Here is a 16353-nt window from a genome sequence, read left to right on the forward strand (position 1 = left end):
GTTTAGTTAATAATAAAATGTTAGCTAATAATTAACATTCATAGCAGTTCAGGCAGTTCTTCACAATGTGTGCAAAGATTCACACATTGAGAGAACAATACATTTGTGATATGTTAAGCGGCTCTAGCTTAGAACTGCAATGCAAAAAATCCATAAACCAAAGTGGAAGGAATGTGGGCAAATAGATGAATAAAGAAAAAAACTAACATATTTTTTTAGATAATGAGACAGGCAAACAGTCTGTAAATCTTGTGAAATACTGGGAGTTTTCAAAAGAACAACATGATAGTTTCTAATATCTTCATCTAATAGCTTTTGAAATTACATTTATTTTAGATTTCTTAATTCTCCCTAAGCCTAGAACTTTTCATTGCATAAAAGTCTCAGTGTATTATCAGATAATTTAAACAGGTTTATGCATTTTATTTTATGACCTAACGAGAGCAAAATGACATTTAAGTCGGTGTCCCTTTTAAGCCCAAACGGCTTGGATTTGACCCAAAATAAATAATGGAAGTGATATCTGAAACAAATTTTTAAATTTTTAAAAGTAGTAATTTTTCTTTCTCGTTAATAAGCTTTATATTGGAAAAACATCTTTTATGGGAATCAAACCTAGCTCATATCTCCAGCAGTGTCTGCTCTGTCTACCAGGGGATCTGGAGAACAAAATAAGATGTTGCTCGTGTCTTTGCATGGCTCAAGTTGCTGAGGGTTTTTGGCAATTCCAAATGCCCGTCGTGACGAAGGAGATAAAAAGCTGTGGTTTGTTAGCAGCTGGCTGAAGAAACGTCTTCGATATTCACTTCAAATTGGTTTAGTGAAGCAGATTGCTGAGACGGCCGCCCTGTGCTCGGAGGGGGAGCCACGGCTGAATGAAAAAGGTTAGGCCGACCCAGCAGCAAGAAAACAGCAGGAAACTCAGGGAACTCTCTCAGTCCTCATCATTCAGAGTTATCTTTGTCTGCCCTCTCACACTCCCTCTCTTTGTTTCTTTTTCTCAAAGGCCCGAGGGAGGAGGAGGCGGTGAAGTGAAAAGGGAACGGTTGGAAGGAGTAAATGTGAGAAAGAGATGCTCCAGAGGGGTTTGGTTTAAATTATGTGCCGCCGTTCCAAAAACATACCCCAACAGACGTTTCTGTGATGCTGTCATCTTGATATCGACTCCCCTGGACTTTACATCTGTCCACAGTCAGAAAGTCTCCGCTCTGCAGGGGGGGGGGGACACACACACACACATGGCTACATTAGATTACATCCTCCATGGAGGTTACTTTGTAGTTTTTCAGATAGTTCCCAGGATTCCTACATGTGTTTGACAAGTTTTCAAACTTTTTCAGACTCAAATTTCCAGAGTTTTGAAGTATAAATACAAAAGTTTGCTTTAAATTTACTGTACATGTTGCTACTGTATATAGATAATCTGCACACAATGAATGAATGAATGAATGAATGAATGAATGGGTGGGTGGATGGACTGATGACATAAAAGTGAATGAATATAAAAATGGACATAAAAACGGAGCTAGATAAGAGATAGAAATGGATGGATGAATATAAAACCCACGTGGATGGATGGAAGGATGGGTGTAAAAATGGAGAGATGGATTCATATAAGGAAGGAAGGATGGACGACGGACGGACGGACGAATGGATGATTTACACAATGTAACAGAAAATAAAGTCTGGAAATACAAAATGTTTTCCAGATTTTTCGTACTTTCCCAGACCTGTGAATGTTCATGTTTTTGTCAAATCCCATATTTTTCCAGACTGTAGTATCCTCTGTGACCTAAGTGTCTAATAGTCGTGCTATTCACCGCATTAATTTCACCCACACATCTAAGCCTGTTTGCGTGCTCAGAGTTAAGCCATTAAAAATATCCCTGTGCGTCTTGTAACATCTGGGTTAATTCATTTCAGTCTGAGATCAAACAACTTTCCTTTCTGGCTGCGAGACGTGTTTATGAAGTTCCACTGCAACACAACAAAATATGGGACTACAGAAGCCTGCGATGCTTCGGGCTATTTTATTACAAGCTCAAATGGATTCCCAGATATTTATAAACGCCCCCCACCCCTCCCTCACATCGTTGGATTCAACATGCCTCTCCTGCCCTGCCTGTGTTGTTCTAATGGTCCATAAATCTGGGAGTAGGAGTTCAGGGCCAGTCCATCCAATCTTCCTCATGGAGCATGGGAGCATAGTTGTGTCTAAGCGCGTGTGTTGATGGTACTGAAAAGGTCATCTGGTGACACTCCCTATAAATACTGAGAGCCTGCAGGGGTGGACAGGGCGAGGACTTAAGTCTTCATCCTGTCCTACTAGTGGCTGCATTGCACTCAAGCCCTCGGGAATCGAGGGAACTCTGATTCCCTCGACCTCAATGAGCCGAGAGCTTACATTTAAACAATAGCTTTTTTTTTTTCCTTCTTTACATAGGAACCTATAAAACAAATGAAACGGAGCTCTAATGATAAACAATGAGCCTGGAAGACAGTTTGTTCATACGTGGTGATTAATTATCAACTTACAGGACAGGATAATTCTCTCTGCTGACTTTTTTGGCTGTGTATGCTTCCGATCTCTGTCTGGGAGCTGGAGTGAGACATTCCTTCAAAGAACGGCCTAAAAAAAAAAAAAAAAGACGGTATTTTAAATATTAGGAGTTTAAAACTAAGGGACACAAACTCTTCCGCTCAGCCTCGGTTCAACAAGGGAAACAAACTTAGAAGAATCTTATCTTGTTACATTACGGGGAAATCTTCTGATAAAATGAAACACTTTTAAATATTAGGCATTAAATGTAAATATTCCCAGAAAAGATTTACAAACAGCAGAAGACAGCAACATCTGCGTCGTGTGGGAGAAATTGAAGACAAATACAAACATAAACTGACTTTTGAATAGTTTCACCGAGAAATAAAGAAGCCTGTAATAATACCAGGCGTTTAACAGTACATGTGATTTATGGTGCAGTACATACATTTTCTAATGAATTAATGCTAATTATATTTTTTATGACACCAAGCGAATAAAATTAAACCCTTAAATAAGAAGACTTAAAAAAAATGAAACACCTTTGCCAGTGCAGGGGCTCAAACAAAAGCAGCCTATTATAAATGTCTAACAAGTATATTTTTTGTCATAAGAATTGAACAAATTAAAAAATTAGACTTTGGTTAAATTGTTTGGGTTTTAACTTCAAGTAACAAGTAAAACACAGAACAGACATAAAACCTAGATAACGTCCAAGGCTGCTCTGACTTCATACAGCCAAAATCTATCAAGTCCATTCAGTTGCTCTTAATTCTGGTGTTCCCCATGGTTCTGTACTGGTGTCTTCTCTATTTAACATCTGTCATGGTAACATTTTTATAAGTTGGGCTTTAAGAAAAACGTACTTGAGTTTGGGCTTTGGAGTGCTCAGTACACTCTCGTTGTCCTCCATCTCTGGCCCGCTGTCGCTCTGGTTGTACACCTCCAGACTGTCGTAGAGCAAATCCAGATCCTCTTCAACCTCCTGGGTCTGGTCTACTGGGTCAGAGTCTAGCACCTACCACACACACACACAAACACACACACACCTTTAGTACCCTACAGACACATATTTGTCTTCATAGCCATGGCTTCAAGAAGTGTAAAAATCTAATGTTGGTTTAGACTTCTGGACCAAGGAAGGCCAATAAATTCATACTTTAGTTTTTTTTTGTTTTTTTTTAATGATAGTTAAAAGGTAGGTGAGTGCTGAGGTGCTGCACGGTGGGGATTTATATCATAGGAAGTGCACACAGGCAGGCTTGTGGACTAATCAGGTGATTAATGCCACTCCATAAGAGCAGAAGCTGGCGGGAAGCAGATAAACAGTCTGTCCCCCCGCCTCCTTCTGCCTGGGTATTTATAGAGCTGAAGCCTTGCACATTACCCAGGCACAAGGAAGAGATTAGTGACAGTGAACGTGATAAAAGATCACTGGGCCACCTGGAGCTTTCAGAGCCATCCAGAAAAATACAGCACTGAGGTAGCTGTGAGTGAACATCGTTAGACATACAGCGCCTCCCAAAAGTTAGAATGCCCCTTGATATTTTTCACCTATAATCTTGTTAGAACTACAGACTTACATGTGAAGTGTGAGGTGTGCTTGTATTTAGCCCTCCTCAGTCAGCACTAAATAGAGCTCTTCTAGGCGAGGAATTTTTCTGTTCGTTCGTCTTTTTCGCCAAACAGCTCAAGCTCTGACATATTAGATGGAGAGTGTCTCACGGGCCCAATTAAAGTCTTTTCACATATTCACAACCGCCTTTAGGTCTGGATGATTTTACGTCACGATGCTTTGCTCTAAGTCATTCCATTATAGGAATGGCTGTAAATTTACTGTAAATTTTTACAGTAAATTGTTGTACTGTAGCACAAACCTCTACCACAGTTATTTTTAGGGGTGCACCAATAAATCGGCCTGGGTTTCCTTAAGTTTAGGAGACTGGCTGACATGTGAAACCGATATTATTCACTCATATTATGCAAAGGTCAGAAAAATCAGCCAATGCCCCCTTTTTCTTTGCCATGAGAGAGGGCTGACTGACTCACCCACACACCAGGTCAGGTCTGCACGTACACGGTTAACAATAGTCACTCCGCCGTTGCCAACTTAGCAACTTTTCAAACAAAAATCAGCATCAGCCAAAATCAGAATCAGATCAACCAGAAAACTGCAACTGGTTTTACTACTAGTTTTATTTTGTATTTTCTGCACCCTCTAACAGCTTCTGCCTTGTGTTTAACTCCATCCAGCTTCCCTGTCCTTCCAGCAGAACTACATCCCACAGCATGATGCTGTCACAATAGTGTTTCACAGTGTGCAGTGTTAGCTTTCTATGTGATAAAGTGTTTTGCAAAGGTAAAAAAAAAAAAAAGTGATTAATAAACAGCCCAAGTCCAGTCTGACCATGTAGGCTGTTTCCCCCCCATAGCTTGTGGCAAACCGAACACAGGAAAGCTGTAACTTTCTTCTTGCCACTCAGACCTATTCATCAGCTCTTTGTAGTGTGTGAATAAGTGTTACAATTTGGATCGTCTTGGATCTCTGCAGCTCCTCCAGAGCTCCCATGGGCCTCTTACGCTACTCTAATAAATGACCTGTGATACGAATATTGCAATTTACCGATAGACAAAAAAAAAAGAGGAAAACAGTTTAACAATGTTTGACTTTCTTCCTATAGATTTTACATTTTACAACCTGGCTATGCTCATTCTAATAGTTTAATATAGTTTAGATTCGAGCGAACATCTGAATCTTACTCCAAAAAAGAGCTAAATTTCTCACTTTTAACCTTTTATACAACGTCTTCAACAGAATCCACAGAAAATAATACTCTAAAAAGTAGATTAGTCATTCATTTGTTATAAGAAGTAATTAGTTAATCAAGCTGTAAATTATTTCTGTATGAATCACATCTATGGGGAATGTATGAATCAGACATTAATTAGCTGCAACAATGCCCGTAACCTTGTTTTTCTTCTACCTTTCACTGCTCTGCAGTAAAAGACTATTCAGGCAGTCAATGCCGGGATAATTTTCTGCTGCCTCAATGGCAATATAATAACTACAAGCATCACAGCTGACTAACTTGAGACCACATAACAGTCTGGCTGAGAACACAGAAACAACCCAGCAAACCTTTTCTTTGGTGCTAAAAAAGATGCTTGTTTGGGCAACAACTAAAAAAACATAAAGCAGCTGTAGCTTACCTCGTCTGTAACCTTGAACCTCTTCAGCAGAGCAACAAATTTCTGCTTAAAGTTAGGTTGCTGTAAGAGAAGACCAAAAAAAAAAAAAAAAAAAAAGGTGTAAATATGAGCAAAGGAAACTGCTGAAATAAATCTCACATTTAACAACCATCTCAGCGAGGCTTGGATTTATAAGTTATCCTTGTTACCAACTACTGGATTACTTATTTCATGCAAAGGCCATTATAGTCAGTTCAGCGAGCCCACATTGGTCATTTACATGCTCATCCACATCCTGCTAATGGCTTGGACAAATGGAACACGCTGTGCTACTTCTCCTAAAAGCTTGTGGAACAGTACGCTACAAGTTTTATGCTATTCTCATGGTCAATGATTGGCGAACATTAAGCTCTTTGTGACAGGAGAGCGAGCCACTCACCCTGGTCATGGAGGTGGTTCTGATCATTTTCCTGCGGGGTTTCTTGGGCTTCCGGACTTCGTCATCTTCATCGTAAATATCCTGGCATTAAAACAAATGCAAATGAGACAGGAGGTCATTCAGCTATGCCATGTTCTTTCCATTTTCAGATGATGAATTCAACACAGCTCCATTTTATGGCCTAACCCGGCTATAAACCAAGAACAGCTACATTTATATTGAGATTAAATAAACTACATGGGTAGTATATTTACTAATTAGGCAACCTCTGAAAGTGATTAGCTACACTGGATTTTATTTTGGGGTTTTGGAGTAAAGACAAATGTACATCCCACTCTACAGATTTCCATTTCCAAAACAATCTTTATTATCATTTATCTGTTTCCGTCCACTTCACGATTATGAACTCTGTGTTGGTATGCCATATAAATTCCAACTGCAGCTTGTGGAAGCTACAGTGGTATGTTTGGCAAGCAGCTGAAAAATAATGTGAAACATGAATGTATACCAGATTTTACAGAAAGCTGCAGCACAGTCACAAAATGATTGTTCTGGCACCAACCTGGGCATTAACTGCGTCATCACTGGCCTCCTGCTCCGACGAGTAGCTGTCATCATCGTCCTCTGAATAATTATCCATGTCAGGGGAGCGGTCTGAGGTCAACAAATGAAAACAGATGTCAAAATACAGCGATACTGGCTACCATAGAGGCTATGATGGATAGAAAAATTATTTTCCTTTTTTGTTTTTTTGCAAAACTTCTTCTTAAAAGAGAATACAACATTTTTATGCAACAACAATAATCTTGAATTTCTATCTTGATTTTCAAGCATTTAATAAGGCAGATGTGGCTTAATGTTGATTTTACTGGACTTCTTTTTTTTTTAGATTTGGTGGAAAAGCTTTTCTTAATTAAATATCCTTTAAAGAAAACAAATATTTTCAGCTTAAAAATAAATCTGCTTTCTATTAATCTGGAGAAGCTTCTTTGTTCTTCCTTTTGCCTGTGAAACATCCTGTTCCACGCTCCAAGGTAGGATGGATGCTATTAAGGATCAATGAACGGAGAAAGATAAACATCTTTTCTTCCCTCCCTTCCTTCGTAGTGACACTCGTTTCATGCTTGGCCCATGAGCTCATGTGTTATGTTTGAGCGGCTTCCTTAATAACATCCAGAACAGCGTCGGTCGGATCAGAACGGCAGAATAATGCCACGGAGTCCGGACTTGGACCATCGTTGTCCAGAAATAGAGCAGTGAAAGGTAATAGTCCCTCCATCTGTTCAGGTCTCACATCGACATTGCAGCCGCAGCTGAAGAGAATAACATATCTCTGGCTGTGGGACAGGCCTGGATTAATGGAGTTTATTCTGTTCTCAGTTGGGAAACTTGAGCCAGGTGGAAGGAGGGAAGAGAGAGGCCACAGCAGGGAGGTGCTGGCTCTGGGGTTGAAGGACTGAAACGCATTTGGATTTGGACTCGGACCTTGCTAACAGACCCACAGCGGGAGGCGGGAGATGGCGCTCGCCCACCTGAGGTTTTGGTCTTGCGGCAAGCCTGCCCGCTGCTGTCCTCGTGGTCGATGGGCTGGCTGGACAGCGAGTACACGCTGATCTCTGCCACGCGCACCGGGGCCTCCTTCACGTTGCTATGGAGACCCAGAATCTGTCCCCCGTCTGTTGGGTGTTGCATCACCTGGACACAGTGCAGCATTTAGATCACATTTAAAATCCATCCGTTTAGTTAATGATACGTCTCACCCAGAAAAAAAAAGATTCGTCGGGTTTTAAAGTTTTAATTTATCCGCAAGCTAAACACCATCTGAGATCGCATCTGGTCCCATCGCTCTGTTCCGTTTTTCTAAAGCAGTGATTAAACAGTCAAAAAAATAAAACATATCTTCACACATGCATTGCTGGTGAAGAGATTAAAGCAGGTTCTCTGAAACCACTGACAGCTAAGCTATCTGTAAATAAGTCTTCATCAAAAAAAATAACTGCTTTTGCCTAAGTGACCCAATCCAATCTGCGTCGCCCAGCAGCGCAAGTTTTAAATAAACGGTTTTGAATTAGATGAGAGAGGATGAGCTCTCCGTCTAAGCTCTGTCTGGGGGCTGCTTGTAATATTTCAGCTGATGAATGGCTGAACAGGGAGCAGGCTCATTTTGCTCAACCACCAGCAGGAGTCCACTTGAACTCTCCGAGCAAAGCCCAGGAAGCCACTTCCTCCCACACAATGCTTCGACGGTTTCAGAACACGAGGCACGGGAGGGTTCTGCTCTGCAGCAGGATGACAACGCAATTACCCTACAGGGTCCAATAATGGTCAATTTGGCTTCATTCATAAAAGGTCTGTGGGTTATTTCCCAGCAGAAAGAGCAGAGCGGCTGAGTGGGAATTTAAAACACAATAATGCATTAGTCTTGTTTTCCGATGCCAATCAGTTTCTGCCCCGAAGGCCACAGCAGGAAAACATCTCTGCCAGAGGACAGATAGTGATTAGAAAATGATTGATAACACCTGTACCGTGCAAAGGTATGCATGCCTCAAACTATTTGGACATCATGTGAATGCGTGGTTTGGAGTTGGTTTTCTCTGTTATTTTCCCTTTATTGTGGGGACAAACAACAAGCATATGACTATCCCTAAAGAAGTAAAAAGGCTCAATAATAAATTATCTAATTCTTTTTCAAACAAACAAACTGGCTTATATTTATTCCAACAGCAAATCGACAATCAATGCACAGTTTTTTTTGTTGTTTTTTTTTCTTTTAGTCTAGAATAGCATATATGGAGCAACCACCAGATGGTCGATCATTTCACACAGCTCTGTCTGATGAAAATGAATCACAGGAGCCCATTCTCCCTGGCAAGCAGAGCAAGGTAGAACACGTTCACAAGCTCAGAGCAAAATAGCGCGTTTCTCAAGCAAAACGGCTGAGAATGACACATGAAATGAAGCGGGTGAAAGCACTCCACCCCCAGATGAGGGGACGTTACCTCGGCCATATTGATGACTCCCACAGCCAACGTTTTGTAGCCCAGGATGGTTCGATTTTTGTAACGCTTCCGTCTCTGCAGCATGATTTGCAGTCTGTTGGCGTCCCTCTTTAGAAAGTGTGGGTACTGTAATGAATCGGAGGAAAACACGTCACTCACTGTAATACATTTCATCGGTTTATATAGTCCTACAAAGAAAAAATAAAAAGAAGGGTGAACCCGTTCATGGTTACATTTTTATATACTTTTTGAAGATTAAAACACATATCCAAATATTCAATTGTAAATCAGTCTAATTAATTAATCTGTAAAATTAAAAAAATGTTTTCTGATGCTATGTTTAGACCATTTCTATAACCCGAAGGATAATATTGCACTAATGTTCAACTAATTTTTAAGGCAAGTCCAAATATACATAATTCCATTATTCAGGTGATATAAAGAAGAAAAAAAGTCTGTTTGCACAAGGATTTCTTTAGTCTTTACTGCAATATTTGCTCACACTAGAGGACATCCTGGAAAGGAATCATTAAAGATTCTTCCACTGGAGTCTATCGAGGTATCTGTACTGATTCAGAATTTAATCCCTCACTGTTGGACCACATGTATCAGTAGTCAGAATGTAGATTTTTATTATGTAGAAATGTACCTTTTTGAAATCCATAACTAAATTCTTCGAATAACTTTCTCACCCTTTAGGTCCACAACGTTCTCAGAATAATCACCTGGTAGTTGCTGGTTTTATACGTTGGCTGAATTTATCGCTTGAACTTTTCCTCTTTGAATTTCCTAAACTTTTTCAACATATAACGACTATTGAAAAAGGGCCTCCAATCCTGGGTAGGCGGCCCGGAACAACTCAAAAGCAGGTCGTTTATTCAAGCGGTACCAGAAGCTGAGGTTGGGACCCCAATTATGATGATGAGAAAGCACATGTATTTTAGAAATGTTGTAAAATAAATAAAAGCAACGTGCTATACCAGCTGTTGATACCAATTCTGTTATCCTTGTACCACTATTTAATTTTGTAGAAATGCCTGTATACTCAAGAGTTGAGTTTATTTATGGCCTGCATTTTCTTTAGAAGGTCAGAATCTGGAAAGTTTGGAAACCACTGTTTTATGCCTCAAAAGTTACCATTAGCATGCGCACACGTGTCGTAATTTACCTAAATTACTAACTACTATAGTATGCGCGATACTTAAATCTCTATTGCCATTAAACAAAAATAACTACAAAGAAAGGAAATGTTTCAGCAGACATTTAAGATGCAGTGACATCTGTGTGAGAGTTTGCAGGGGAATGTGAGACGGCTTGCCTGTAGTGAGAAGGTGAGCTCCAGGTCGGTCTCCATCAGTCCGCTGGGAGGGAGGACGTACTCGTTTGATCTCAGCAGACGCTTTGAGCCCTGTGAGAAGCAAAAGGAAAGTAAATGTTAAAATTTGATGAATAATTACTAAAGATAAACTTTAGGCTCTGACAGAGGGCCGACTTTTTCGTCAATGCATTTCTACCGGTAGAGCAAATGATGTGGAATCTGGGGAAAATAGGTCAAAAATAAATCGGACTCAAATACATCAATGTGAAATTTGACAACAGTTATTGCTCAACAGTAAGTAAGCCTAAAACGAATTAATTAATACAAATAAAAAAAGCTTTAAAAAAAAAAAAAAAGCTTATCCTCTCAGGCAACAGTGAGCAAGTCTGGAAGTCTTATGTTTTTCTTCTTTTTTTTTCTCTTTAGAACAGGCCTGCTCCACATTCACACCTCCATGCAGAGTCGCGCCAACCTATACCCTTGAACAAACAGTCCTAAACTCCATCACTTCTCCCCAGAGAGCAGTTTTTTTGTGTGTGTGTTTTTTTTTTTTTTTTTTTTTTTTTTTTTTGCAGAATAAGAGAAATATTTTGTTTTCAGAGCTCTAAATATGCATCAGCCAAATCTTTACCCTGGTATGATGCTGTAATATTAACTATTGCAGCCAATATTTTCTGTTGGAGAAGCACAACCACTGATTCAAGCTGCTACTTGAAACCACATTAAGCTTCCTTATCTAATGCTTGCCATTCTGCTTAAGACAAACTCATCACCTGAGCTAATTCTGGGAGATGGCCGCCTGAGGATTTAAATACAACCGGTCGTGGCAGTCTCATCCGAGCGGAAGCCAAACAGCACTCAGCATGTCCCCAGATGATCTCTGTCAGGCTTGAACATGCTTCTCTTGCATGCCATGGATTTAATCCATGGAGTTACTTTTGAATTACAGATTTCAGATTAACTTCACAATCAATTTTCTTGTTCTGCTGGTTGTAATCCTACAGACAGGAAAGCATGAAGCTACCAACAACTCATCAGGTTATAGTAACAAGTTTAGGCCGAGCTTGGTGTAAGCGGACTTTTGTTGTGCAACAGTTTTGGCAACGGCAATAAATAAAAAGTTCACAAATCTTCCAAGCTTAGCTCACGTATCTAGTACACATTCCAATTAACTTAAGACTTCCTCAAGAATAAATTCCTAAATAATGATGTAATGCTGAAGGAGGTGAGGAATTAGGCACAGAGTTACCAGAGTTTCTAAATCATAGCTGGTACTGTTGATCAACTCACTCAATGATATTTCAGACAGTGTAACCAGTTTGCTTTTGTGCTATGCTAACGTTATTTTGTCTCTCTTTTTAAAGGGGGTCTGAAGTATTTATATATTAAAGGTGTTTGCAGGTGGCTGTAGTTACTAACCTCTGAATACCAGTGGTACAATGTATCAAAGAACTACTTGAACCACAGTAAATGTTAGATGAATCCGATTGATTCAGGTCAGCAATATTTTCAGTAACACTCATTTTCTACTGCCTGCCTGAGGTCTTTCTGCGCGGAGTTTGCACGTTCTCCCTGTTCATGAGTGGGTTCTCTCCAGGTACTCTGAAAGCCCAAAAATATGACTGTCTCAGGTTAACTGGTCCCTCGAAATTCTCCTTAAGTGTGGGTTTGTGCGTGCATGGTTGTTTGTCCTGTTTGTCTCTGTGTTGACCTGCGACCCCTTCCGACCCCAGTCGGAATACATATGTGAGATAATTGATGGATGGATAGTTTTCTATTGCAGTATGAAAATGCTAAGGTACAGTATTAAAACGTTGTTTTATTGCTAAAAGAGCGAAGATTGGCCAGAAGCAACTTTTTAAATACATTTTTGTGAAGATGGAGGCATTGTGAGCCCTTTACACAACAAAAAACCTTTACATCAAATTTAGCTTCAGCTGCTGTTTTGTTTCCTTGGACAACAGCTTTAGCTTCCAACATGCAGCCTTAGCTTCTGAAAGCTCACAACTTATTGTGAGCTTTCACTCAATGTGCTTCGGAGTACCACAAAAAGAGAGTAAAAGGCCTTTGACAGCAGCTGTGGTTCTTGTGTTGGTATAACAAGAAAAACTAGGATAAATCTGAGTCTGACCTCGTCAACATCAGCTCCACAAAGAGGCCTTGTATGCAGACCTTTCGCATGCCCATTGACTAGCACAATGAATCAAGGCGAAAAAACCTAGGCACACTGAAACGGCACAACCTTGGCAAGGAAAGCTTGCACTCAATGTCCTCAGGCCCCCTTTTACTGTCAGCTACAGCTCCGACAGCAATCTCTCAGGGGCCACATGAGGATGGAGGGGTGCCGGGCTTAGTTAGCAAAGCCTCCAAGCAACTACCAGCTCATGGAAAAAATGAGTTCAATGTCACATTTCCTCCTATGGTTATCTTTTTGAACACATTAAAAACTCTGAACTGAATCTCTTGTTTGCAGCAATGACAGGAAGTGTGTTCAGGTCACTCAAAGTGCTCGGCGGGGAATTATATTACAGAGGTTTTACAGGAGTTTGGAGGCTTCTGCTTCCACCCAACACACACCGATGAAGACGCACACAAATATAATTGGATCATATCTCAGCAAGCTGCACACCAAAGCTTTTCTGACAGCAACTTGCACTGAAATGAGAACTGTGCACCATTTGTGTCAGAATTCATTGTACAATTTGCTGAATACAAATGCATCGGGCTGCTTTTAACATGTTTAACATACTTGAAGTGATAAGAATCAAATCTGATACAACAACTATGCCCAGAAAAAACATGAATACATCCTCGTTACAACTGCGGAGGCCTGGAGACTGTCTATATGGAAACCCATTACAAGGGCCGAGTCTGAGCTTGCATGTCACTTAACTTTATGAGTCCCACACTGATGAGAGACAACCATCAACTGTGTTCAACAGACAAGCAATGATGTAAAACAGGAATTTTTGTTATTCACTGTAAAAACAAAGCCGTGCGATTCCAGGAATATTCCCAACTTGTTCCTTCAGCTCTTCGTCGTCTGTTTTTCCCTCCTCACCAAACCTGCTGGAAAATGCATTTAATGCTCCAATTCCAGAGCTGCGGCGGGCAGAGCTTTACTCAGCTGTCCTCGGGGCAGCTCAGCAGAAATGGGGAGATTTCACGCTGTGGACACAGCGTAGCTCATGGATACGGCCACACTTGGTTGGCTGCCTTTACCTTCCGGACAGCGGCAGCAGGAGGATGCCGTGGTTTCTCTTTAAATAGAATTATGCAGCTTTGCAGAGTTACTATTTAGTTTTCATAATGAAGAGGTCAAAGTTCATTAATTAAATACAAGGGAAAAAAAGCTAGTTGACCTTTAAACCAAACTAATGCAAATGACTGTTTATGAAATTCTGTTAATTTGGTTGTTTGTTACAGAGGCAGTGGATTGCAAAACTATTCCTATATCACAACTGCAAACTTCAATGAATTTCATTGGTATTTTATGGGATATGCCAACAAAATCCATCCATCCATCCATTTTCTTACACCCTTTTCCATAGTGGGATCTGGAGCTGGCGCCTATCTCCAGCGAGACATTTCAGGGGAGAGGCGGGGACACCCTGGACAGGTTGCCAGTCCATCGCAGTACCAACAAAATGTGAGGTGTAATTGTGAAGTCAAAGTTAAATTCAGTTTTTTATGTTCAATTCAATTGCATACGTTTCAGTTTCACAAAGTTATAAAACAATACAATAAAATTCATTTGACTACGCCAAATGGTAAAACGTTTTCCACCAAGGCAAACCACCCGGTTGCATCGTTTTTATAATTCTGCAGCAATAACTCACACTGAGCATGCATCGGCAGTGCTGGAGAGAAGAACTCTTACATTGGATTCCAATTTTTTATTTCTTTTTTTTTTTTTTTTTTTTTACAAATGAAACTCTGAGAAGTGTGCCAAGCATTTGTATTCTAGGCCCTGCTGTGTCGGCACATTATGGAATCACTTTTTGTTACAAGTACAGCTGCAAGACTTTTGAAGTAAGTCTCTACTTAGTTTGAACATCTAAGATTGTAACATTTTTGTCTGATCTTTTGTTTTTTAAGAGTTTGTGGCATTTATTTCACATTAAGGCGACAGAAAAGGGAGCAAAGAAATGGCCTGGGACCAGGAGTGGAACCCAGGACAGCTGTGTTGAGGTCTAAAGTTTCCTAATATTGTGCACCTGCCCTGTCAACTGAGCCACAGGGTGCTCCACTTATTCTTCATAAGAAAACAGCTGAAACTGAATCAGAATGTACGGAGAACATCTGTAAAGATACATTTTCTAGTCTTAGCACAGGATCTAAATAGGATTTTTATCTGGATCTAAAATAAATCTAATATGAACAGAAGAAATCTGTAAGAGCAAACATTTTCAATCACACACACAAAAAAAACATAAATACAGATTAAGTGATCTAATTTAAAGGGCAGAGCAAAAGACAAGCTCCTGTTAGCTCCCACCTAATCCTCCTTACCTTTTATAGTCATTATATCAGAACAGCTGATGACTAAAACAGCTGAAAAAACTGACTGTTTCTTTAACTGCAGCTATGCTTGCTGCTACCTGTGTTGCTTTAAGCTGTGCAGTCAGACTACTGACTACAGGCAGCAATCCAACACTGTGCAACTGCAGATTAGTCTGGCATATGATCTGATAGAGCATCAGACCATTCTGGGTTACAAGTGAGTCTGTGTCACAAGTAGGCCTGTCACAATAACACATTTTGTTAGACAATAAATATACTATAATACTGTAGTTTTGAGGCCATTTTCAAGTGATATAATGGTAATAATGGCACAATAATGCAAGAACACATTCTCAAGAATCAATAGTCTTTAAATTCTAATGAACATTTAAACACTGGAGCTGGAAGACAAGGAAACAAAAGAACAAATGAAATGAATTATGAAGTCTCTAAACAAAATGATCTTCTTCTTCTTTTTTTTTTTTTTAAAAAAAGGGCTAGATGAGACCAAAGCACCAGACTGAAGACTTTTATCACTCAATTTTTGGTTAAAAAAAAAAAAAAGAGGAAAAACAATAAATCAAGCAAATGACACTTATTGAGTTTCTTTTCATTTATAATGAGATTTATTGTTTATTGTGGCAGGCCTAGTCACAAGTAGAATATTTTAAACCACCATAGTCTTATTGACAAGAAGAGATAAACTGAAGATTATCTTCAGTTTATATCTGAGCAGGTGAAGGATTTGAAAATATTGTTATAATTTTGGTATGAAAACTAAGACATCAACTCTGCACAAATTGATCCCAAATGAATGAATGAATCCATCACCAGATGAATGGATGTATGAATAAATGCATTCAGACATGTAAAGAGATGCATGTGTGGATGGATGGAGGTATGCCTGGGCAGATAGATATATTGACTGATACTTCAGGGGATGTATGAACGCACGTGTGAATTTAGAAATGGACGGAATGGTGAATAACATTAAACAAAGAGTTCAATATAAACGGCTGGGCTTATTTCCCATGTGACTGTACTATAGGTAGTGTGTGTTTCCCACTGTCTTCATGACAGCCTGAGCTGCTGCACAGTTGACATGGGGCTTCTGTCTGTCAGGAGCGATTCATGTCACACTTTATACCATATTTTTTCTCTCCAAACAGAATTCTATGCTGCGTCTGTAAGCTTGAGATAGCAGTCTTTATTTCCATAATAAATGACATTAAAATAAAGTCCTCATCTAAAAACCAGAGTGTCTGAAAAGAGTGAGATTTAATGTTGGATCCATTGTGCTTGATTTTGTGTGAAATTATCACATAATAATTCAAAGCAGAGACGACAAAGTTTTCAAGTTAAACGT

General features: G+C 39.7%; 1 protein-coding gene across 2 annotated transcripts in view; it reads right to left on the minus strand.

Moving 5' to 3' along the window:
- The window catches only part of LOC106963892 (phosphofurin acidic cluster sorting protein 2-like), a 50371-nt gene that overhangs the window by 11620 nt on the left and 22398 nt on the right, over window positions 1-16353 (minus strand). For both annotated transcript variants that reach the window (XM_015059060.1, XM_015059059.1), the window contains exons 3-11: window positions 10485-10574; window positions 9167-9292; window positions 7700-7862; window positions 6730-6821; window positions 6168-6248; window positions 5750-5809; window positions 3406-3557; window positions 2536-2629; window positions 1125-1208 (exon numbers count right to left, since the gene is read on the minus strand). In XM_015059060.1, the coding sequence (XP_014914546.1) occupies window positions 1125-1208; window positions 2536-2629; window positions 3406-3557; window positions 5750-5809; window positions 6168-6248; window positions 6730-6821; window positions 7700-7862; window positions 9167-9292; window positions 10485-10574 (942 nt within the window). The remainder of the gene's footprint in view (window positions 1-1124; window positions 1209-2535; window positions 2630-3405; window positions 3558-5749; window positions 5810-6167; window positions 6249-6729; window positions 6822-7699; window positions 7863-9166; window positions 9293-10484; window positions 10575-16353) is intronic.

The sequence above is a fragment of the Poecilia latipinna genome, unplaced genomic scaffold, assembly GCF_001443285.1.
Source record: "Poecilia latipinna isolate Pla-1442-1.1 unplaced genomic scaffold, P_latipinna-1.0 Scaffold1593, whole genome shotgun sequence".
Classification (NCBI taxonomy): Eukaryota; Metazoa; Chordata; class Actinopteri; order Cyprinodontiformes; family Poeciliidae; genus Poecilia; species Poecilia latipinna.